The sequence below is a fragment of the Carcharodon carcharias genome, chromosome 6, assembly GCF_017639515.1.
Source record: "Carcharodon carcharias isolate sCarCar2 chromosome 6, sCarCar2.pri, whole genome shotgun sequence".
Taxonomy (NCBI): Eukaryota; Metazoa; Chordata; class Chondrichthyes; order Lamniformes; family Lamnidae; genus Carcharodon; species Carcharodon carcharias.
Window position 1 is genome coordinate 160,252,210 of NC_054472.1, and position 24,653 is coordinate 160,276,862.

Sequence of the window (24,653 nt, forward strand, 5' to 3'; positions counted from 1 at the left end):
TATAAGCCTCACTCCTCTGTTATTGCTGTTTCTCCATCTTTTTTCATTTAACTTGTTTCCATGAGAGGCTGGCCTTGGATTTAGTCATGAACAGTTGCTTCTGGTGGCTCTCAAAGTTGTTCTCTGTGTTGGTGACTGGGAAGACCTGTCACGCGCTACTGCCATGATTTTAAGTATTGATAGGAAGCTGGCATTTGCCACCTTGTGCATTTAATTTATGCATGATAATATCGATAGTTATCGTGGAGAAGGTGGTAGACCAGCACATTGGAACAGAGGAATTGTTAGACAATAAAAAGAACAAGATCCATCTAGCTGACCCTCTACTGTCCTAATAGCTGCATAATGAATCTATGGTGATGATAATGGAGTTGTTGACTAATCATAGCAACCAATTTTCTATCAATTAGTCTACAACAGACCCAGAAGTGACGTAAAGAAAATACTCAATTCTGGAGAACTTTGGAAACCATAGCCCCAAAGCCACATTTTTTTCATCCCAAGCATGCTACTTTTACCAATACCACATTTCAATATCATAATCATATATTACAGCAGCTCTTCTGGCTGGTAGGAGATTTGGAAAGGGAAAACATTATATCATCATATTTTGAGAAATGTATGTTGCTTTGTATTAAAAAGAAGCTAGTTGGAAGAGGGTAATGAATTTTGGACATTGAATAATACAGATGATACTGGCAATGCCTCAATTGGAACAGGGGTACCCAAACTTTTATGTTTGGGAGTTGAATATGTGTGTACGATGGAGTCTTGGGGCTACATAGAAAGATTAAATCCATGTTACTATAAAATTGCTGTCTCAAATTGTTGATATTAATTGCTGATCAGAGCGTTATGTTTTAAGATTTATCAGAAAAAAGCGAATAAGCATTTGGACAGGTAACAACAGATCAAAGCAAGTCAGCATGGATTTGTGAAAGATAGGTCATGTCTCACTACTCGAGTTGAATTCTTGAGGAAGTTGCTAACAGTGTATAGGTGACAGTCTATATATGTTTTCTACATGGATGTCTGGAGACATTTTGTAAGGTTCTGTGATACACACACACACACACACACACACACACACACAGCAATGGAGACTTTGGATAGGATTTTTTGGCCCTTCCTGCTGGCAGGATCTTTCGGCTCCACCAAAGTCAATGGAGATTTGACTGACTCGCTGCATCTGCCACAGGGAAACTTGCCGCAGTGGGGCCAGAAAAGCATGGCCATTGTTATATGGGTCAGTGAGTGATTGTAATGTAGAAGAATAGGGATAAAGGAATTGTTCTTGAATGGTGGGGAGTGACAAATGGTGTTCCCAAGTAATCTGTGGCTTTAGCTTCACAGAAAACATGTTAAAGACTTAATGAAGGAATAGAGGGTTGCACATCCAAACTGTGGATTACTCTAAGTTAGGGTCACCAAGCTATGTAGATGGGAACAGGAAGTTTAAAAGGGGTATAGACAAACTAACTGGCTAAAACTATGACAGATGATGTTCAATATGGGAAAGTTTGAGGTCAACCATTTTGGATCTGCCAAATGATATTTTCTTTATGGTGAGAGACCAGGTATTGTGGAGGAGCAAAGGGATTTGAATGTTCAGGTACATAAATCACTAAAAGGTACAGTGTTTCACAGGCACAAAAAAGGCTAATGGGATTTGGAATTCAAAAATGTGGAAGTGATACTTCAGGTGTACAAAGCCTTGCTTTGGGATGTTTCATTGCATTAAAGGTGCTATATAAATACAAGTTGTTGGTGTTGTTGGTTATTCTGGGGCAGGGTGCCCAATTGTGGAGGCATGACCTGGAAGATGTAAAGCCACTTAGCTCCTAAATTTTTGCTTACCTGAAGCACAAGGCGCAGGTCAGTCAGAAATTCATGAAGAACTCACAACTTGGGAGTTTCCCATACACTGTGGAATTTTTAGCTCCAGAGGCCTCCAGGGTTATTTGGAGGGGGGAGGGTTGGGAGGGTGGTCAGGCGGCAGTAGAGACACTTTGGGATGTTTCATTGCATCAAAGGTGCTATATAAATACAAGTTGTTGGTGTTGTTGGTTATTCTGGGGCAGGGTGCCCAATTGTGGAGACGTGACCTGGAAGATGTAAAGCCACTTAGCTCCTAAATCTTATCTTCTGATGTACAGGCAATCCAGTCAATCGCACTTAATGTTGGAAAGTAGAATGGTAATGAGGCTTGCAACTTCATTATCATGTTTAATGTTTCACCCCATGTCCTTCGTGTGTGTTGGTCATCCACCCACCTCCCAATCTCAATTGAAGGCGGAATGGGCAGATTGGAGGTGGGTTTGGGTCAGGAAACAGATTTCTCAGAGTATTGCTGAATTGAAGCTTTTCATCATGCACTCATCAGGACAGATGCAAGAATGTCAAATTTCAAAGGGGGCAAGAATTTATGCTGCGTGAGACAAAGGTGCTGATAGCTTGGCACATCGACTCTGATTGGTCAAGGTGTTGTCATGGGGAATGCAGCAGGAAATGATTGTCCTTCATGCTTTTGTTTAGTTCAAAAAAAGTGCAATGCCTGGACATGTTCTTTTTTCATGCAGAGGACAGAGCCCTGGGTATAAATATATGTAGCTTCTAGGAAGCCTAAGTGAGCCACATTGTGATCCTGACTAATAATTTTAAATTGTTTGTTAGTGTAAATCTTAGAACACCTGGGATTGTTCAGCAAGTGCTCTCCAATCGCAGAATCACATCTAACGTTAAACATTATGCTTTTGGTTTTGTAAGCATGGGCTGGTTGAGTATGACCAGTACTCTGCCTATTGTGAACAGCCGAAGGGTCATGCTGTTTGATATAATCTGCCAGTCTTTGGGACATATGGTCTACGTACCTGGCATTGGACTGGCACTGAAATTGATATATCACATTACTCATTTGTGTGGTAATGTAAACATCTTTTTGGTGCTCTGCCCTTTGCACACAGAAAGAACATATCCAGGCATCACTCCTTGTTTAAATTAAACAAGAGCATGGGGGCCAATTATTCCCTGGCGCATGTTCCATGGCAATGCCTCGATCAATTAGTCAACTAGTCAAACAATCAGTACCCTCTTCTCGTGCAGTATACATTGTTGCTCCCTTTGAAATTTAGCATTCTTGCATGTGTTCTGATGTGTGCAAGATGAAAAGTTTCAACAGCATATCTCTTTTTTTCAGCAATACTCAAGTTCTATATTGCCAAGCGACTATCTGTGGACCTGAGATTTCTCAGAATTCAAACCCCCGCCTAACCAAACCCTGTTCATTTTTCCACCCTTGGTCAGGTTCCATCTGGAGTACTGCTTCCAGATGTGGACACTGAGTTGGTGAGATGGGGGGTTGTGGAATCTTCTCTTAGAATACCTCAGGTGTTGGAACCATATGTTGGTTCGTACCCCGATGGCATCCGAGGGTCGACCACCTGTGCAATCAAATTAATGGGCTGGCTCTGGGGACACTATCCATTTAGAGTTGGCAGCTGGCCTGCACAAGCAGTAGGATCAATCAAAGTGCTCAAGGTTGTGGGCAGCCAACAATCCCACCAAGATACGTGGGCACTGCTGAAGTAGGTGAGAGACTGTGAGGCTGCCTCAAGATGGTGGTACCCTCCGAAGACTTCTTCAGTTGTCAAAAGTAAGTGTAGCCAAAGCTGCCAGGCCATCAGTGTTGAGGGGGAACCCATCCACATGATGGCCTTTGACTGCAGATGTGGTCCTCTGGCACCCACAGCTCTTGGTGTTGGGAATTAAAGAAGGCTCCCCTGACCCTGCCAGCTTGCTGCTGGGAGGCTACCTCTAGGCACCTGCCAGGCTTTGATCTCAACGCCCATGGCTGGCAAGATCCCGGTGGTGTCACCAATTTACTTCTAAGTGTGGACTTAATTGGTAATAACATGTCCAGGCATTGAGCTTTTATGGAATTAAACAAACACATGGAGGGCAATCATTCTCTGGAAACTCTCCATGGCAACGCCTCGACCAATCAGAGTCAATGTGCTCAGAGGCTGGAAGATGCCGGGAAGCCATCCTTAAAGTGAGATTTCCTTGTTTCGCTCCGAGTCCCACTTCCAAACCTGTTTCCGCTGGACCAGGAAGATTTCAGTTTGAATCTCAGCAAAGATTTATCAGCCTTGGAGTGGATACAGTACATCAGATTGATACAAGAGCTAAAATTATAAATGGTGGGAGTCAGTTACATCCAGGACAATAGATGGCAGCAGTCCTTCAGTTGAGAGACTTAATCTCATAAAATAGCGAAAAGCCATTATTGAATAGCTCACTTTTTTGAACTGTGTACAATATTTAATAGTTTCATTAAAAAATCTGCTCTTTTGATTGTATTGGACAGATATTGAGCATAATTTCACAAGAGGGAATATAAAGACCTAATAAGACAACTGTGAATTTTTAAAATATCTACCTTCCTACAGTGACAGACAAATTCCCTGTTTTCTGCCATTATTGCTCCCCACTGGGGGAGAGCAAGACCAACCATGTTGTTTCCAATGATGCTTTTGGTCATTTGCCAAGAACATAGTGACTCAATGCAGGCTTAGGACCCAAATCTTACCCACCACTTTGCCACTCAACCCAATTCCTCACCTCCACATAAAATACTCATTCTCTGTTGTGCTTGTTCTCACAAGGCAACTGATATCAGAAAGTTAAAGAGGGAACCAACCCTACACTCTCCATTTCCTTGGCTCTCCGTAAGCTTGCAGAAAGTGACAGTATGTGAAAAATAGGGGACACTTTCCATATGGTAGATTAAATTTTAAATGATACATACACCATTTCTTTATTGCATGAACATTATTTTTAAAATCAACAACTTTAATGGGCATTCTTTTCATTAGAAAACAAAAACAGAATTACCTGGAAAAACTCAGCAGGTCTGGCAGCATCGGCGGAGAAGAAAAGAGTTGACGTTTCGAGTCCTCATGACCCTTCGACAGAACTTACATCCAGTTCTGTCGAAGGGTCATGAGGACTCGAAACGTCAACTCTTTTCTTCTCCGCCGATGCTGCCAGACCTGCTGAGTTTTTCCAGGTAATTCTGTTTTTGTTTTGGACTTCCAGCATCCGCAGTTTTTTTGTTTTTAATTCTTTTCATTAGAATGTTTTGACAAACCAATTTTTTTTCTTTACAAGCATGACATTAGTCAGACTCAAATGAGTTGTCCAGTAATGTGGCTGATGCCTTCATGATGCAAATAACAAGTAGTTCTAATTAATTTTCTTCTACCCTTCTAAAAAAAGTTGCTTTCTAAACTCATTCCCTTGAAGCCAACTCCTTTGACAATAACTTATCATCCAAGTGTATATGATGAAGACATTTTTGGTTTAATGGCATGCTTTCCTATATTTACCTTGTGACATTGTTGTATATAGTTTCTAAACAATTACTTTTTATTTGTAATTTTTATTGAACCAGGAAAAACCAGGAGGAATTCTTGGTGAAGCTGTGCATTTTCACTTTGGCAACCTTACAGACAGTCCTTTGGTCTCCAGTAATGTGCAGTAAGTAAATGTCGTTTAATAAGAGTGCATTCGATGTCTGTGATGCTGGGGTAACTATTATTAGGTTTGAATCCCGCTACGGCAGACAGTATTTGAATTCAATAAAAAATGGAATTGAAAGTCTAATGATGACCATGAAACCATTGTCGATTGTTGTAAAAACCCATTTGGTTCACTAATGTCCTTTAGGGAAGGAAATTACACATGACTCCAGACCCAAAGCAATGTGGTTAAAATGCCCTCTGAATAAGCGCAATTAGCAATTAGAGATGGGCACTAAATGCTGGCCTAGCCAGCGACGCCCACATCCCATGAATGAATAATAAAAAAAAATGGCCAAGCCATTTGTATCAAATCACTAAAAAGTCACAAAAAAGGAATGAAATGGGATGGACCACCTGGCACAACCCTGAAAAGTCCTCCTTATTAACCATCTGGGAGCTCGTGCCAAAATTGGGAGAGCTGTCTCACAGGCTAAACGAATAAAAGCCTGACATAGTCATTCGCACACATCCATCACCAAGAGTGGCTCGGTAGCACCACTATTGACCGACTCCTAAATGACATAGCTGTTAGACTGTGTCTGCGGCAGGTGGTGAGAGAACCAACAAAAGGGAAAAACATACTTGACCTCATACTCACCAACCTGCCTGCCATAGATGCATCTATCCATGATAGTATTGGTAGGAGTAACCACCGCACAGTTGTCGTGGAGATGAAATCCCGCCTTCGCATTGAGGATATCCTCCATCATATTGTGTGGCACTACCACTGTGCTAAGTGGGATAGATTTCGAACAGATCTAGCAACTCAAGATTGGGCATCCATGAGGCGCAGTGGGCCATCAACAGCAGCAGAATTGTACTCAAACACAATCTGCAACCTCATGACCCAGCATATTCCCCACTCTGCCATTACCATCAAGCCAGGGGATCAACCCTGGTTCAATGAAAAGTGCAGGAGGGCATGCCAGGAGCAGCACCAGGCAGACCTAAAAATGAGGTGTCAACCTGGTGAAGCTATAACACAGGACTACTTGCATGCCAAACAGCATAAACAGCAAGTGATCAACAGAGCCAAGTGATCCCACAACCAATGGATCAGATCTAAGCTTTGCATTCCTGCCACAACCAGTCACGAGTGGTGGTGGATAATTAAACAACTCACTGGAGGAGGACACTCCACAAATATCCCCCTCCTCAATGATCGAGGAGCCCAGCACATCAGTGCAAAAGATAAGGCTGAAACATTTGCAACAAACTTCAGCCAGAAGTGCCGAGTGGATGATCCATCTCTGCCACCTCCAGAGGTCCCCAGCATCACAGATGCCATCCTTCAGCCAATTCAATTCACTCCATGTGATATCAAGAAATGGCTGAAGATACTTCAAAGGCTATGCATCCTGTCACTATTCAGGCAATAATACTGAAGACTTGTACTACAGAACTTGCTGCGTCTTTAGCCAAGTTGTTCCAGTACAGCTACAACACTGGTATATACCTGGCTATGTAGAAAATTGCCCAGGTATTCATGTGCACAAATAGCAGGACAAATCCAACCTGGCCATTACCAACCCATCAGTCTACTCTTGATCATCAGTCAAGCAATGGAAGGACTCATCAACAATGTTATCAAGCAGCACTTGCTTAGCAATAACCTGCTCACTGATGCCCAGTTTGGATTACACCAGAGTCACTCAGCTCATCACCTCATTTCAGCCTTGGTTCAAACTTGGACAAAAGAGCTGAACTCATGAGGTGAGGCAAGAGTGACTGCCCTTGACATCAAGGTCGCATTAGACCTCGTATGGCACCAAGGAGCCCTAGCAAAACTGGAGTCATTGGGAATCGGGGGAAAATTCTCTGCTGGTTGGAGTCATACCTAACACAAAGGAAAATGGTCATGATTGTTGGAGATTAGCGATCTAAGCTCCAGGAAATCACTGCAGGAGTTCTTCAGGGTAATGTCCTCAGCCCAACTGTCTTCAGCTGCTTCATCAATGACCTTGCTTCCAACATAAGGTCAGAAGTGGGAATGTTTGCTGATGATTGCACAATGTTGAGCGCCATTCGCGACTTCTCAGATACTGAAGCTGTCCATGCCCAAAGGAAGCAGGACCTGGACAATATCCATGCTTGGGCTGAGACATTTAACATTTGCGCCACACAAGCGTCAGGCAATGACCATCTCCAACAAGAGAGAATCCAACAATTGCCCCTTGATGTTTAATGGCATTGCTATCACTGAACCTCCCACTATCAACATCCTGGGGGTTACTGTTCACCAGAAACTGAACTTGACTAGCCATATAAATACTGTGGCTACAAGAGCAAGTCAGAGGCTAGGAATCATGTGATGAGTAACTCACCTACTGACCCCCCAAAGCCTGTGCATCATCTACAAGTTACAGGTCAAGAGTGTGATGGAATGCTCTCCACTTGCTTGGATGAATGCAGCTCCTACCATACTCAAGAAGCTGGACACTATCCAGGACAAAACAGCCTGCTTGATTGGCACCACATCCACAAACATTCACTCCCTCCACCACAGACTCAGTAGCAGCAGTGTGCACCATCTACAAGATGCACTGCAGGAACTCACAAGGCTACTTAGCACCTTCCAAATCCACGACCACTACTATGTAGAAGGATAAGGGCAGCAGATAGGTGAGAACACCACCACCTGGAAGTTCCCCTCCAAGTCACTCACCATCCTGACTTGGAAATATATTGCCGTTCCTTCACTGTCACTGGATCAAAATCCTGGAACTCCCTTCCGAACAGCTCTGTGGGTGTACTTACACCATATGGACTGCAGCAGTTCAAGAAGGCAGCTCAACACCAACTTCTCGAAGGCAAGAATGGATGGGCAATAAACGCTGGCCTAGCCAGTGAAGCCCACATCCTGTGAATGAATAAAAAACATGCAAAAATGACAGACAGGAAAAGACCAGCTGCAGCACACCCACAATACCAAGAGCAGCATGACTAAATATTTCCTATCCGAACCCCAGCACCTATATAAATCTCCTGGGAGAGGGAAGAAATATTTTAAAAATTATCTGGGCAAATAAGGAGAAAGAAATCTGGAAAATTCCTTTGCACCTCCATGAGGTAGAGGTCATGTTTACCAAGGATAATCAGATGATCTTTAATTCATGATTAATCATGTGGGTTTGCAGTTGGTATCTGGCTGTGCCTTCTGGTGAAGTTAATGGAAAAATGCATCCATTGCTCCAAATTGTAATTGTACACATATTTCTAATATAAGCATGTGCTCAATTCCAATCAGTCTCTTAAGAATTTCACAGTTTAGAGGTTATTATTGTGGTAAGTTTATAGACACTACCCTAGGATAGGATACAAGGAAAATCTTCTTGTCCATTAAGCAGTCCTTCCCTTACCTCAAACATTCTGCATCTATAGCATGCATAAATCCACTTATTGCACCTGCTCCTACTTTTTCAGGACACCTAGTTTGTGGAACCCTAGAATTAATCTCCCCTTATACTCTGTGGACTGTTAATCAGTTCTTTCTCAATAATGCATTCACAAAGAAACACTTTGTTTATAATTCCAGCTGGTGACTTTCTCCCATTGAAATTCTTCATTTAATTACCATCTAGCTTTCCATAAATCTATAGTTCATTCTCCACAACAAATATTTCCCTTGACCAGTAGTTACAAACAAAGTGTATGCACTACTCTAACTTCCCAGCCTCTTTTAAAAAAACTATTTAATTTAAATAAATAGAGAAAGAGTTAGCATTTATATATGGCCCTTCACAACCAGGAGAACTCTTTCCTTCGAATCATGCTGTGAGATCTTTAACATCCATCTGAGAGGGTAAGCAGATTGGGGTTAGATTAAATTTGGTTTAATGTCTCATGTTGAAGATGGGACCCCTGACAGTGCAGCAGTCCCTCAGCACTACACTGAAGTGTGAGCCTGCATTGGATGATCAAGTCCCTGTAGTAGAACTTGAACCTAAAACATTCTGACTCTTAACTCTGCAATTACACAGAATGTGAATACCATGGGCCGAATTTTCTGTTTGGCATGTGGGGGTGAGCCCTGCACGCTGGAATGTAAAATGATGCACGGTGATGTCGGGCGTGCGCCCCAACGTCACTGCACGTCATTCCGATCTTCCGTTAACTAATTTACCAAATTGAACGGCTGCCCGTCCAACCTTAAGGTTGGCGGGCAGGCAAAAAGCCCAGGTGGCCTTCGCATTTTTCATGAAACCTCAACCACAGGCGGGATGAGGTTCCAAGAAGGGTTTATTTAGTTTATAAATATTTTTCAAACATTTGCTAAACATGTCCCAGCTCATATGATGCTGTCTCATGAGGGGACATGTGTAAATGATTTTTCACTTTCTTTATTTTGAACTTTGAAACTAAACTTAATCTCCCTGAGGCCTCAGGGAGATTTGAACGCGAAAGAGCGCAGACCCTGACTTTCCCTCCTCCTCCTGCCTGCACAGGGCGCACATCACACTGGGTGAGCCTCAATTCTCCTCCATGTATTTGTGTCTAATTGTCAACTTTAATGTACTATCCATTGGCCTAATTATCTTTTCCTTTATCCAACAGCGGAAGACAGATTCAACTACAACGGTTTGGATGACAGCACTGTGTGTCCTAATATTAGGATTGGACAAGATGATTTGCCAGGCAAGTCTTCAATCTTTAAAAATTTGGCTCAGAAATGCTCTTAATAGCTCTTTCAGTAGAGCACATAACTTGTATCTAAGGATGAACATTTGAATTAGTCCGAGCTGTGAATTCTGAGACAGGTTCAGAGTATAAAAAAATTGAAGGAGTTAAAATCTCTTTGAAACCCTAAATTAAAGTAAACATATGAGTAAAATCATCAGGCAACTCATTGACTGTGTGAGATGCTAGGGCCTGCAGCAACATTTTTATTTCTCCTCCCTTTGTCCCATGTGGATTTTCTAATATGGGTGGACATCCTGCCACAAATCTTACAATGCAGCTGATCCCAGGACAATTGTTGCTGCCAAAAAATATAGGAACATGGTTGGCTGGGAGCAGTATCCTGGCCACTGTATGATATTGAGGAACAATGATTAATCATTGCAAACACAGAGTAGTTTGATTAGCAGTGTCATAATTTGCAGATTTTTTAATCATTTAGATTTCCTGTGCAAATCAAAAGCTTTTAGAAAGGTTGCAAATCATAGGACTTGGCAGTGAATGGTGATTGATGTCAATTCTGTAACCACCAATTTACAAAGCTTTCATTTAAAATCTATAGTATCTATTAATGTAATGGCTGCTCTTTTGTTGTGATGCCAAACATTGCTTATATATGTTCTACAGCCCATTTAATAAAATTGGCAGAGTGGTATTAGAGATGCACAATTTAATGATTGCAAACCCATCTGTTATTCTTTTGCTTCCCCACACCCTCAGGATTTGATCTGATTACCCAATTCCAATTGGATACCATTCCGCTGCGGGGTGTGAGGAGAGTGGAAGGTTCGACACCACTTCAGATTGCCTTCAGACTTGATAGAGAAGCGAACTTTGAAATTCCAACAAGGTAGGAAAGAATAGTTAGAAATCTGCAAGGATTTGTAAGGCTTGAACTATCTTTGATTAGCTCTGAATTATGCAGCTCTCCCAATGATCAATCCTGGTTCCTGCAAATTCATTTTAAAGGGAAACTAATAGAAAGCAGCCCCCAAGATGAAAGATGTTACGCAGCACTGTTTTAATCTGGGTATGACAAAAATGTCCACCGATGTGTTTCGTATGGAATGGTCTTTCTTTCAATTTCTCACAGTCAAGTCCATGTTAGAGACTGTTATTTGAAAACATTTCCTTTGTCAAGGTGAGTTATGTTGCCCTTGCTGACTGGGGGTAAATAAGAATTTCTTTCTAACCCACTTATTCATGCACAAAACATTGCTTCACAACAGCATTGGTTGGAGAATTTCCTGGGAACTGAACCTGCTTTGCCTCAGTACTTCTGCTAAAAACGTGTTAGAAAAGCTGTGTATGCGTGAAAAGAAGGGTTTCTGTTGATCTTTCATTGAAGTCACAGCAGTCACTGGGAGTAATCCTGGGGAAATTCCAGCAATCACCTAGTTCTTCTCAACGGTATGGCTAGTTTATTCATGTCATTAACCTGTCAAGCATGCTGCCCATCTTTGCAACGAGCAGTTCAAAAGCAAAGTGCTGTGGACGCTGGAAATCTGAAATAAAAACTGGAAAATGCTGGAAAAATGCAGCAGGTCTGGCAGCATCTGGAGAGAGAAACAGAATTAACGTTTCAAGTCCATATGATTCTTCTTTAGAGCTAAAGAGGAGAAATGTGATGGATTTAATATTGTTTAAGACGGGGTGGAGCAGGTACGCAAAATAGAAGGTCAGGGTAGGTGGGAGCTAAGAAGAAATTTGACAAAGATGTCTTGGACACAGAACAAAGAGAGTGTTAATGATAGTGTGAAAGATGAAAGAAGGCACTGATAGTGGCATAAAGGAAGATAGAAGAACATGTTAATAGAATATGCTTTCACAGAGCACTAGCCCTTGTTCTACTATTAACTTGCCTTGTTGGCAGAGCTTTGGAGCTTTGGAAACCACATGTTGCGGTGGTGGAGAATTTGAACATACGAACAAGGAGCAGGAGAAGGCCATTCAGCCCCTCAAGCCTACTCTGCTATTTAATAAGATCATGGCTGATCTGATAGTAACCTTAAATCTGCATCCTGTCTACCCTCTACCCCTGATAACCTATCACCCCCTTGCTTACCAAGAATTTATCCACCTCTGCTTTAAAAACATTCAAAGACTCTGCTTCCACCATCTTTTCCGGAAGAGAGTTACAAAGACTCATGACCCTCTGAGAGAAAAGATTTTGCCACATCTGTTTTAAATTGGCGACCCCTTATTTTTAAACAGTGAATCCTGGTTATAGATTCTCCCACAAGAGGAAACATCGTCTTCACATCCACCCTGTCAAGGCCCCTCAGGATCTTATATGTTTCAATCAAGTCGCCTTTTACTCTTCTAAACTCAAGGGGATACAAACCTAGTCTGTCCAAGCTTTCCTCATAAAACAGCCCAACCATCCCAGGTATTAATCTGGTAAACCTGCTCTGAACTGCTTCCAACGCATTTACACCCTTCCTTAAATAAGGTGACTAATACTCTATACAGTACTCCAAATGTGGTCTCACTAGTGCCCTTCACAACTGAAGCATAACCATAATCAACTCCTCTTGCAATAAATGATAACATTCCATTAGCTTTCCTAATTACTTGCTGTCCCTGCATACCAGCCTTTTGTGATTCATGCACTAGGACACCCAGATCCCTGTGCACCTCAGAGCTCTGCAATCTCTCACCATTTAGATAATATGCTTTGCTTTTATTCTTCCTGCCAAATGGACAATTCCACATTTTCACACATTATACTCCATTTGCCAGGTCTTTGCCCACTCACTTAAACTATCTATTTATTTTATAGTCTCCTCATGTTCTCTTCACAACTTACTTTCCTACCTATCTTAATGTCACCAGCAAATTTAGTAACCATCCCATCCATCCCTTCATCCAAGTCATTTATATAAATTGTGAACAGTTGAGGTCCCAGCACTGATCCCTGTGGCACATCATTCGTTATATCTTGCCAACCTAAAAAAGATCCATTTATGCCTACTCTCTGCTTCCTGTTAGCCAGCCAATCTTCTATCCATGCTAATATGTTACCCCCTATACCATGAGCTTTTATTTTCCGCAATAACCTTTGATGTGGCATCTTATGAAATGCTTTCTGGAAATCTAAGTACAGTACATCCACCTTTATCCATAGCACATGGTACTTTCTCAAAGAACTCCAATAAGTTGGTTAAACATGATTTCCCTTTCACAAAAACATGTCGACTCTGCCTGATGACCTTGAGCTTATCCAAGTGCGTTACTTTAAATTGTTAAATAATAGCTTCTAACATTTTTTCTATGGCAGATGTTAAGCTAATTGGCCTGTAGTTTCCCTGCTTTCTGTCTCCCTCCCTTTTTGACTAATGGAGTTACATTTGCTGTCTTTCCAATCTAATGGGACCTTCCCTGAATCTAGGGAGTTTTGGAAAATTAAAACCAATGCATCAACTATCTCACTAGACATTTCTTTTAAGACCCTAGGATGAAGCCCATCAGGACCCAGGCTCTTGTCAGCTCACAGCTCCAACTAATTACTCAGTGCCACTTCTCTGGTGACTGCAATTTTTCTGACTTCCTTCCCCACTTCCATTTCCTGGTTTCTAGCTGCTTCTGGGATGGTACTTGTATCCTCCATTGTGAAAACTGATGCAAAATACCTGTTCAATTCATTTGCCATCTCCTTGTTTTCCATTATCAATTCTCCATACTAATTTTCTATTGGACCAAAGCTCACCTTGTTAACTCATTTCTTTTTAAAATATTTATAAAAACTCTTACTATCTGTTTTTATATTTCTGCCTAGCTTTCTCTCATACTCAGATTTTTCCATTCTTATTAGTCTTTTAGTCATTCTTTGTTGTTCTTTATATTCTGTCCAATCTTCTGACCTGCCACCTGTCTTTGCACAATTATATGCTTTTTCTTCAAGTTTGCTATTATCTTTAACCTTCTAGTTAACCACAGATGGTGTGTCCATCCTTTGGACTTTTTCTTACTTGTTGGAATGTATCTATTCTGTGCATTCTAAAATATCCCCTTAAATATTAGTCACTGCATCTCTATTGACCTATCCCTTAACCTAATTTGCCAATTCACTTTAGCCAGCTCAGCTTTCATACCTTCATTCATGCCCTTATTAAAGTTTAAAAACATAGTCTCAGACGCACACCTCTCTCCCTCAAGCAGAACCTAAATTTCAAGCATACCATGGTTGCTGCTACCTAGGGGAGCCTTCATCATGAGATCATTTATTGCTTCCATCTCATTGCACAATATCAGTTCTAGAATAGCTTGCTCTCTGGATGGCTCCAGAACATGCTGTTCTCAGAAACTACCCTGAAAACATCAATGTACTCCTCATCTAGGCCATCTTTGCCCTTCTGACTCTTCCAGTTTATATGTAAAGTAAAATCTCCCATGATTATTGCTGTGCCTTTATGACAAGCTCCAACTATTTCTTCCTTTATGCTCCCCACTACCATGTGGTTTCTTTTAGGGGGTCTGTACACAACTCCCACAAGTCACTTCTTGCCTTTACCATTTCTCATCTCTACCCAAACAGTTTCCACATCCTGGTTTCCTGAACTTAGTTCATCCCTCTCTATTGTGCTAATTCCATTATTAACTAACAAAGCCACCCCTCCACCTTTTCCTCACTTCCTGTCCTTCCTAAATAGCCTGTACCCTTCAATATTCAGGTCTGAATCCATGTCCTCCTGCAGCCATGTCTTCATAATGGCTATCAAATTGTTATCATTCATTTCTATTTGCGCCCTCCAGTTCATCAGTTTTGTTTTGAACACGCTACACATTCAGATACAGGGCTTTTAGTTTTATCCTTTTATCCTTTTTATAACCTTTAATTTCATCTGTTGATTCACTGTTAGATTTGTACTCTCTATCCCTTCTTGTCTTGGTCTGTTTTTCACTTCCTGTAATGATACCTTTTTCTTTTGCCTTGTTTCTGCTCTTTGATTTACCGCATCTCCCCAAATTTGACCCCATGCCCCCACTATTTAGTTTTAAACACTCTTTACTTCCCTAGTTATGTGGCACACATGAACACTGGACCCAGCATGGTTCAGGTGTAGACTGTCCCAGCGGTACAGATCCCACTTTCCCCAGTACTGGTGCCAGTGCCCTACAAACTGGAACCCACTTCTCTCACACCAGTCTTTGAGTCACACATTTATTTCCCTAATCTGATTTGTCCTATGCCAATTTGAATGTGGCTCATGTAATAATCCAGACATTGTGACGTCTGCTTCTTAATTTGGTACCTAGGTCCTCATACTAACTATGCAGAACTTCCTTCTTTGTCCTGCCTATGTCGCTGGTATCTACATGGACCACAACGACTGGGTCCTCCCCCTCCCACTGCAATTTCCTCTCCATCTCCGAGCAGATGTCCTGAACCCTGGCATTGGGCAGGCAACACAGTCACCTTGACTCACGTTCTTTGCTGCAGAGAATGGTGTCGATCCCTCTGAGTATACTATCCCCTACTACCATACATTCCTTTTTGCTCCCTCGACTTGAATGACTTCCTGTACCATGGTGCCAGTTAGCTTATCTACCCTGCAGCCCCCGCTCTCATCTAAACAAGCCAAGAAAACCTCAAACCTGTTGGACAATTGTAAAGGCTGAGGCTCCTGCATTCCTGCCCTCTGAGTCTCCTTGCCTGTCTCTCTTTCAGTCAAACTGCCCAGTCCCTGACCACTGATCAAATCAGAAAGCCCTGTCCTAAGAGGTGTGACTGCCCCCTGGTACAAAGAATCCAGGTAACTTTCCCCCTCCCTGATGTGTCACAGCGTCTGTAGTTCAGCCTCCAGTTCAAAAGCTCTGAGCCAAAGCTGCTCAAACTTCAAACACTCACTGCAGCCCTGTATCAAACGGGCAGCCAGGAGCTACCACATGCTGCAGCTGTGACCCATCGCCTGTCTTGACATCCTTAATGTGTTCTAATTAACCATTTAATTATTTTATTCAATTATACATTTTATTCTGTTTTTATGTATTTTATTACCTTTACCACCAGTTGCTAGACAATTTTGAATCTTAGGAATAGAATAAACCTTAGTCACTCACTAGATTCTCAGCAAATAACTAGCTTCTTCTCCTATGGCAGAGTACGAACACTTCCTGAAGGCTGAGAAAGTTAGAAAGCAGAAAGCAAAAGAGCACCTCTTTCCCTTCCTTCCCTAACTCCCTTAATTACCCCAACTCCCAGTATTTTATTCTAAGTCGTACTCGCAGCAGTAAACATTACCTAAAGCTCCTCTTTCCCTTGAATTCCTACTTTGAACCAAATTCCCAAATATACTCACTCGGTCTTTGTGTCATTCAGGCTGAAGTCTCCTCTCACTGCCCGCAGCTGGTGTTGCCATTTGCATCGATCATCAGCTAGAGTTTTCTACCTGTCGTGATTGATGTTGAGGTCTTTCATGTCTTTTTTGACAACATCCTTGGATCAGAACTGTGGGTGCCCTGCTGGTCTCTTAGGATGTGCTACCCCCCTAAGTAGCATATCCTTGGGCACATGCCCAACCCAGCAAAGCCTTCTTTGCTTGATTAGAGATAGCATGCTTGGCATGGTTGCCCTAGAAAGGACTGCTTCATTGTTGACTTAGTCTTTCCATGTGACACATTGGCAGAGATGGAAATAAAAGAGTTTTTTTTCTTGGGAGGGGTATATTGTCCAGCCTTTGCTGCCTTACAGCAATGTGCTGAGAATACAGGCATCTTGGTCCTGTAGAGCAGTTTGTTGTTTTTCCATTCCCATTTTGTTAGTTGGCCAACGTTAGTGGCTACCTTTCCAAAGTGCGTGCTGAGCTAATTTTAGTACGAGCATAACAGTGGTTACTAAGAGGCACTCTTACTATTACAGAAAGTGCAATATAGGTTACAATTACAGTGCATATAATATTAGTCACTGCGTGATAATCATGCTATAGTGGAAGAAGTAACATTAGTCAGTGAGTAACAATCTCACTATTATAGTTCATGTAATATTAGTTTGTAAGTGGCAATCCCACAACAATGGCTGTGTAATATTAGCCTGTGGGTGACAGTTTCAGTGTAGTGGAAAGCTCTATTGTAAAATGAATAATAACTAGTCAGATATTTTGATTCCATTATTGAATCCTTCCTTCATAATATTTTGTTGCCATCATGCTACCTAGGCAAGCCCTATTTTCCTGGAAGAGCTTCATCTGAAAGCAAATTTTCTGTAGCCTTATTAGAGATTATTTGGAAGTAATTTAAATATTGTTTGTATAGGGAATATTTTACTTAGCAAGCTTTTATTAAGTGAGTTTTAAAGAAAAAAATCATGGCTTGTGATACAACTTGACTCGATGAATCATTAATCAAATGTACCTCTTTTTTGCAAATGTGTCAAGATGATGCAAGAATTGCACAATCCGACACATCCAAAAATGAATGGAAAATCACATGTTTCATGCCCACAACTTCTAGAGATGTGTTCCTTACTAGCACTGCTCCCTCGTAGAAGTGCCAGATGGTGGTCTCACCAGCGATCTCCAGTTGTTTAGTCAAGAGGATGATACCCCTTCAAAAACAAACTTACTTTGTGTGGTTTTGCACCTTTTCATTTCAATGGTAGGAAATTCCTGAGAAGGGCGAAGGGTTTCTAAGAAGCAGATTAAAATAAATCAGTTCAGATGTACAGGCCGTGATGGTAATCTAAGTAGGGATCTTCATTTCTCATGGTAAGGCCATCTGCAGGACATTACCATGGTACAGTGTGCTGGAATACCAGTCTGTTAAGTTATGAAGTAATGGTTACATTGGTATCTGCCCATAATTCCCACACAATGGATGGACTTTAATGACCGTTGGAGTGGGCTGGGAGATGGGGGTGGGGGGTCATATAATGTGGCAAGAAGGTGTGGGATATAGAGCCTATTGTCTTTCCAGTTCCTGGTTCCCCCCAATTAAGTCTGGGGCAGGAAAGGCTGAGGACAGCCTTCCTGCCCGTAGGCCAATTGGGGCCCTTAAGTGCCCACTTATGGACTTCAAGCCAGTTGCCACTGATATTCAGCCAGCACATGGGAAGACCACGCTATGTGGAAAAGACTGCAGGTATACCCTAGCTGGCATGCCTGTGCCTTGGTGGAGGGAATCCCTCCTGTTCGGGCACTCTGTGCCCAATGGAGAACCCACCGGCAGCAAGGGCCTTCCCCATGGGAAGATCCCCCTCATCCTTTGCATCGACCCCCATTCCCTCCTTGACAGTGCCTGCTTGAGTGTCCCCAGTGAGTCTGTTCCACTTACCTGTGTTTCAGGACCTACTGTAGAAGCAACAGTGGCCTCTGCTCCCACTGGTGCTGCCGGTATTGAAGAGCTGCAGGCCTCTGATTAGTTAGCACCTCTCAGCGGCGGGTCATCTGCCCTTCAGGACCCAGGAACCCTGGTAGCAGGAAGTAGACTGCCTGATTGGGATTTAATCCCATCGAAGCTCCTGGAAATGACCATAATGGGTAGGCAGCAGCTCTCCAGCCAGTGGAAGCACTCACCAATACGACCATTAAATTCCCCCAAGCTGCCAATCTCAGTTATGCTGCCCTGAAATAGATGCTAAATAAGATCCAGGTGCTTCCTCCCCCAGGGTTGAAGAAAGTCAGAGGGGGTGTTACATCCATGGTGCTCTCTTTGACAGAGAACGCAACATTTCTATATAGTTAAAAGCAAAAAACTGTGGATGCTGGAAATCCAAAACAAAAACAAAATTACCTGGAAAAACTCTGCAGGTCTGACAGCATCTGCGGAGAGGAACACAGTTAATGTTTCGAGTCCGTATGACTCTTCAACAGAACTAAGGAAAAATAGAAAAGAGGTGAAATATAAGCTGGTTTAAGTCGGGGTGGGACAGGTAGAGCTGGATGGAGGGACAGTGATAGGTGGAGATAACCAAAAGATGTCATAGACGAAAGGACAAAGAGGTATTGAAGCTGGTGATATTATCTAAGGTACGCGGTAATAAAGGTACAGATAGCCCGAGTGGGGGTGGGGTGGGGGGAAGGGATCAAAATAGGCTAAAAGGCAGAGATAAAACAATGGATGGAAATACATTTAAAAATAATGGAAATAGGTGGGAAAAGAAAAATCTATATAAATTATTGGAAAAGTATTCTATATAGTTATTGAGTTTAGCAAGCTGATGCAGAGAGCAGATACATTTAGCAAGCTTAGTATAAGATGTTTTCAGCTCCTGAAGATAAAACTTGTCTAATTTGAGGAAAAGAAAGAAAGATAAAACACCTTATATATATATAATATAATACCACCTTCTATGACCTCAGGACATCACAAAGTATTTTACACCCACTTAAGTGCTTCCTATTTATAATTATTGTTTGAACATAGGAAACTCATCAAAAAGTATGCACAGAGGGGAGGCAGTGGTGTAGTGGTATTGCCACTGGACTTGTATTCCAGAGACCCAGGGTAATGCCCTGGGGACCTGGGTTTGAATCCCACCTTGGCAGGCAGTGAAGTTTGAATCTAATACAAATCTGGAATTAAAAGTCTGATGCTGACCATGAAACAATTGTTGTAAAAATCCATCTGGTTCACTAATGTATATCCACTGTACTTCCCTGGTCTGGCCTACATGTGACTCCAGATCCACAGCAATGTGGTTGCTTCTTAAGTGTCCTCTGAACAAAGGCAATTAGGAATGGGCAATAAATGCTGGCCAAGACAGTGATGTCCACATCTCATGAATGAATTTAAAAAAACACAGTAAAGTCCCACAACAGCAATAAAACAATGACTGGATATTCTGCCTTTTTAAATGTTGATTGGGATATAAATATTGGCCAGGATACATTCAGCTTTAAAAGATATTTGACAATCGGTCCCAAAGTCTTGGACTAACAAGAGGAAAAATGGCAGGGGCTCCTGTAATTGATCATTATCCAGAGATCTCTGGCAGGAGTGCATGAATGTAGACATTGGGCAAGAGCATAACCACCCAAGAACATATAAAGTTTGTCAACATTCACACAAAGAAAAGCTGCTGTGATAAATACTGGAATATATGTCAGCATGAGCTATTGACAGCAGGAGAACAAGAATACTGAGACACAACCAAACTGGAGAGAAAGATAACTAAGGAAATCATTGATCTTACTAGTTGAATGAATGTGGCAATTTGTAAGGACTAAATAATTTTACTTGATGTAATGTAAATGGAATACTTAATTTCTTTCAGAATCATCTATCCACGAGGGCTCCCTGAAGAGTATTCCTTTGTCACCACCTTCAGGATGGTAAAAAACACGGTTAATAAAGTGTGGAACTTGTGGCAGATTGTGGATGAAAATGGCTACAAGCAAGTAGGCCTGAGGCTGAACGGCAACACCCAGTCCTTGGAGTTTTATTTAGTTGGTCTGGATAGCAACCTGCAGTCAGTCATTTTCCGAGCGATTTCACAGATCTTTGATACAGAATGGCATAAGATCCTGGTGGGTGTGGAGAGGGATACTGTCAGCCTATTCGTGGACTGCCATCGAGTAGCATCCCAGCCCATTAAGCCAAAAGGCACCGTCAATGTAGAAGGGGACACTTTGATAGGCCGACTGGATACAAACCCAAAAGTGTCAGTAGTGGTGAGATAAACTTTCTATTTCATTTATTTTGATTGAATCTAAAACCAAATTATTGAGAAATCCTTGCTGGTATAATTTCCTTTTGCCCATTTTTTTTTAATTAATTCATGGGATGTGGGAGTTGCTGGCTAGGCCAGCATTTTTTGCCCATCTCTAATTGCCAATTGCTAATTGAGAAGGTTGAGTGTTCTTATGGACATACTCCACTTTACCGACATCTAGAAAATTGAGGAGCATGTTGCAGACCCAAGGCTCAGAAACTTCTGGTTGTAGTCGACAGCTTAATTAGTTAAAATTACAATAAAGTGCCAATAAAAAGCACTGGGAAGCTTCCCAAATTGTTTGTCTGGCCCGGATTGTGATCGTAGGCTTACCTAGAGCCAAGTGATGAATACATGCCTGCAGCTTTCAGAAATGAGCCAGCTGACTGCTCAGTCATAAACAGTCAATATGCAGCTGCCTCGCTCAGACTAGGATCAAGGCGAATTTCTCATGGAGCTAGTTTTGGTTCCAAGTTTCCATTGCCAGATGTATGGCAATCCTTCACTGTTGCTGGGTCAAAATCCTGGAACTCTCTTCGTAACAGTACTGTGGGTGTACCATGGACTGCAGTGGTTCAAGAAAGCAGCACCACCACCTTCTAAAGGACAATTAGGGATGGGCAACAAACACTAGTCTAGTCAGTGAGGCCTGTGAAAGAATTTGTAAAAAAAAATGTTGGAGTGGAACCCACAGAGACGCTGCTTACCTTCCCTCAAGAAAGCTGGTCATCAACTCATCATTAGGCAGCATTCAAGTGCAGTTTTAAGGTCTTGGCAGGTATTGGAAGCCCCTGATAAGTGATGCGGCAAGCTGTATAACTCCAGATAAACATTTTCCATCCAGCTAAATGCAGTGTGGCCATACAGCATACCTTATTGAATGGTGTTTCCGCCCTGTGGATATGTGTGGACCTTCATGGCCAGCTGCGTTCTTGCGTGCAATCCAATTATACAGATTCAAAATAATTGGCAATAGGAGTAAACGTGATGTGAGGAAATTTTTTTTTCACCCAGATGGTGGTTGGAGTCTGGAACAAACTTCCTGAAAGGGTGGTGGAGGCAGGTTCGATCGAGGTATTCAAAAGGGAATTGGATTGCTACCTGAAAAGAGAGAATGTGCAAGGTTATGGGGATAAGGCGGGGGAGTGGAATTAGCTGGAATTATCTTAGACACAGTGTAGACTCGATAGGCTGAATGGCTTCCTTCTGCACTGTAAAGATACTTTGAGTTCCACACGGCAATATTACAGGTTCTAGCAGCTTGGGTGGGGGGTGGCAGTCTTTTGACATAGCTCCAACTTCATCTCCTGGGTGTTGGACAAAGGATGAATTTTCCCAGATCTGGAACCTTGATGCATTTAATAGAAGAGTCAGGGTCCCTTTTGTCCTTCCAGACATGCCGTCTCCGTTGGCCAGCTCTGCCTTAGAATGAGTGCGGGGTGGAGGGAGAGTGTTAGGGGGAGAGAGAAAGTATGAGAGGGGAATGTGTGTGCAGGAGCAGAGTGTGTCCATAAGTCTGACTCATCCCAGTATCAGAATTCTCATTCACCCTTACCCACACTTACGAACATGCATTCTCATCCACTCACACAGTGGGTGAGGGTGAGTGTGAGCACCTTGAGACTGGGAGTGAGCTGGACACATACACTCTCACTCTATCACACTCTAATACTTATCTTTGTTTATGACTCATTGTTTTTTTGTTCAGAAAGTTGTTTCTTTTCAGTTATCTAAAACCTGCGCCCTCTTGATCTTGATCCTTCCACCAAGGGGGACAGTTTTTCCTTATCCAGTCCGAATTAGTGACAACTCAACTATCCTATGAAGAGTGCTGAGTGGATGATCCATCTCGGCCTCATCCGGAGGTCCGCAGTTTCACAGATGCCAGTCTTCAGCCAATTCGATTCACTCAGCATGATATCCAGGAATGGCTGAAGGCACTGGATACTGCAAAGGCTATGGGCCCTGACAATATTCTGACAATAGTTCTGAAGATTTGTGCTCCAGAACTTGCTGCGCCCCTAGCCAAGCTGTTCCAGTACAGCTGCAACTCTGGCATCTACACGGCTGTGTGGAAAATTGCCCCAGGTATGTCCTGTACACAAAAAAGAGGATGAATCCAACCCAGCCAATTACCACCCCATCAGTCTGCTCTCATTAGTAAAGTAATGGAAAGATCATCAACAGTGCTATCAAGTGGCACTTGCTTAGCAGTAACCTGCTCACTGACTCCCAGTTTGGGTTCCGCCAGGGCCACTCAGCTCCTTACCTGATTACAGCCTTGGTTCATACATGGACAAAAGAGTGGGAACTCCCGAGGTGAGGTGACAATGACTGGCCTTGACATCAAGGCCACTGACTGAGTGTGGCATCAAGGAGCCCTAGCAAAACTGGAGTCAATGGGAATCGAGGGGAAAAATCTCCGCTGGTTGGAGTCATACCTATCATAAAGGAAAATAGTTGTGATTGTTGGAGATCAGTCATCTCAGCTCCAGGACATCACTGCAGGAGCTCCTCAGGGCTGTGTCCTCAGCCCAACCATCTTCATCCTGCTTCATCAATGACTTTCCTTCCATCATAAGGTCAGAAGGGGGGATGTTCACTGCTGATTGCACAATGTTCAGCACCAATTGCAACTCCTCAGAATCTGAAGCAGTCCATGTCCAAATGCAGCAAGACCTGGACAATATCCAGGCTTGGGCTAATAAATGGCAAGTAACATTCGCAATACACAAGTGTCAGGCAATGACCAACTCCGACAAGAGAGAATCCAACCATCGCCCTTTGATGTTCAATAGCATTACCATCACTGAATCCCCCATTATCAACATCCTGGGGGTTACCATGGACCAGAAACTGAACTGGACTAGCCATATAAATACTGTGGCTACAAGACCAGGTCAGAGGCTAGGAATTGTGTGATGACTAACTCACGTTCCGACTCCCCAAAGCCTGTCCACCATCTACAAGGCACAAGTCAGGAGTGTGATGGAAAATTCCCCACTTGCCTGGATGAGTGCAACTCCCACAACACTCAAGAAGCTTGACACCATCCAAGACAAAGCAGCCCTCTTCATTGGCTCCACTCCGTCCACCACCGATGCACAGTAGCAGCAGTGTGCACCATCGACACATGCACTGCAGGAATTCACCAAGTCTCCTTCAACAGCATCTTCCAAACCCACGACCACTACCACCTAGAACAAGGGCAGCAGATAGATAGGAAAACCACCACCTGGAAGTTTCCCTCCAAGTCACTCACCATCCTGACTTGAAAATATATCACTGTTCCTTCACTGTCGCTGGGGCAAAATCCTGGAACTCTCTCCCTAACAGCACTGTGGGTGTACCTACACAACATGGACTGCAGCGGTTCAAGAAGGCAGCTCACCACCACCTTCTCAAGGGCAACTAGGGATGGGCAATAAATACTGGCTTCAGCCAGCGAAGCCCATGTCCTGTGAATGAATAATAAAAAAGGTGGTTGTGTGCAGCATTTTCCATTTTTATGATTTTTTAAATGAAATGTTAGGAATGATTTTTAATTGGACCACTCGTTTTTTTGGAAGAATGTGCATTAGATCATCTGATAGGCCACAGAAACAACGGATGTTCTTCCAGGGCTCGTCAGTAAGTCATCCAAAGAGAACTGACTAGCTAGGTCTGCACTTCAAAATACTCACTGGGATGTTGCAGTAAATAGTACCAAAATTAATGATAAACTAGCGACAGATGACCTGATG

At 42.6% G+C, this 24,653-nt stretch overlaps 1 protein-coding gene across 1 annotated transcript in view; it reads left to right on the plus strand.

Moving 5' to 3' along the window:
• The first annotated feature begins 3,614 nt into the window (after positions 1-3,614).
• LOC121278845 (collagen alpha-1(IX) chain) overlaps positions 3,615-24,653 on the plus strand; it is a 78,457-nt gene continuing 57,418 nt past the window's right edge. The window contains exons 1-5 of the mRNA XM_041189303.1: positions 3,615-3,652; positions 5,453-5,538; positions 10,137-10,217; positions 10,980-11,109; positions 20,473-20,869. Coding sequence (XP_041045237.1) covers positions 3,615-3,652; positions 5,453-5,538; positions 10,137-10,217; positions 10,980-11,109; positions 20,473-20,869 — 732 coding nt within the window. The remainder of the gene's footprint in view (positions 3,653-5,452; positions 5,539-10,136; positions 10,218-10,979; positions 11,110-20,472; positions 20,870-24,653) is intronic.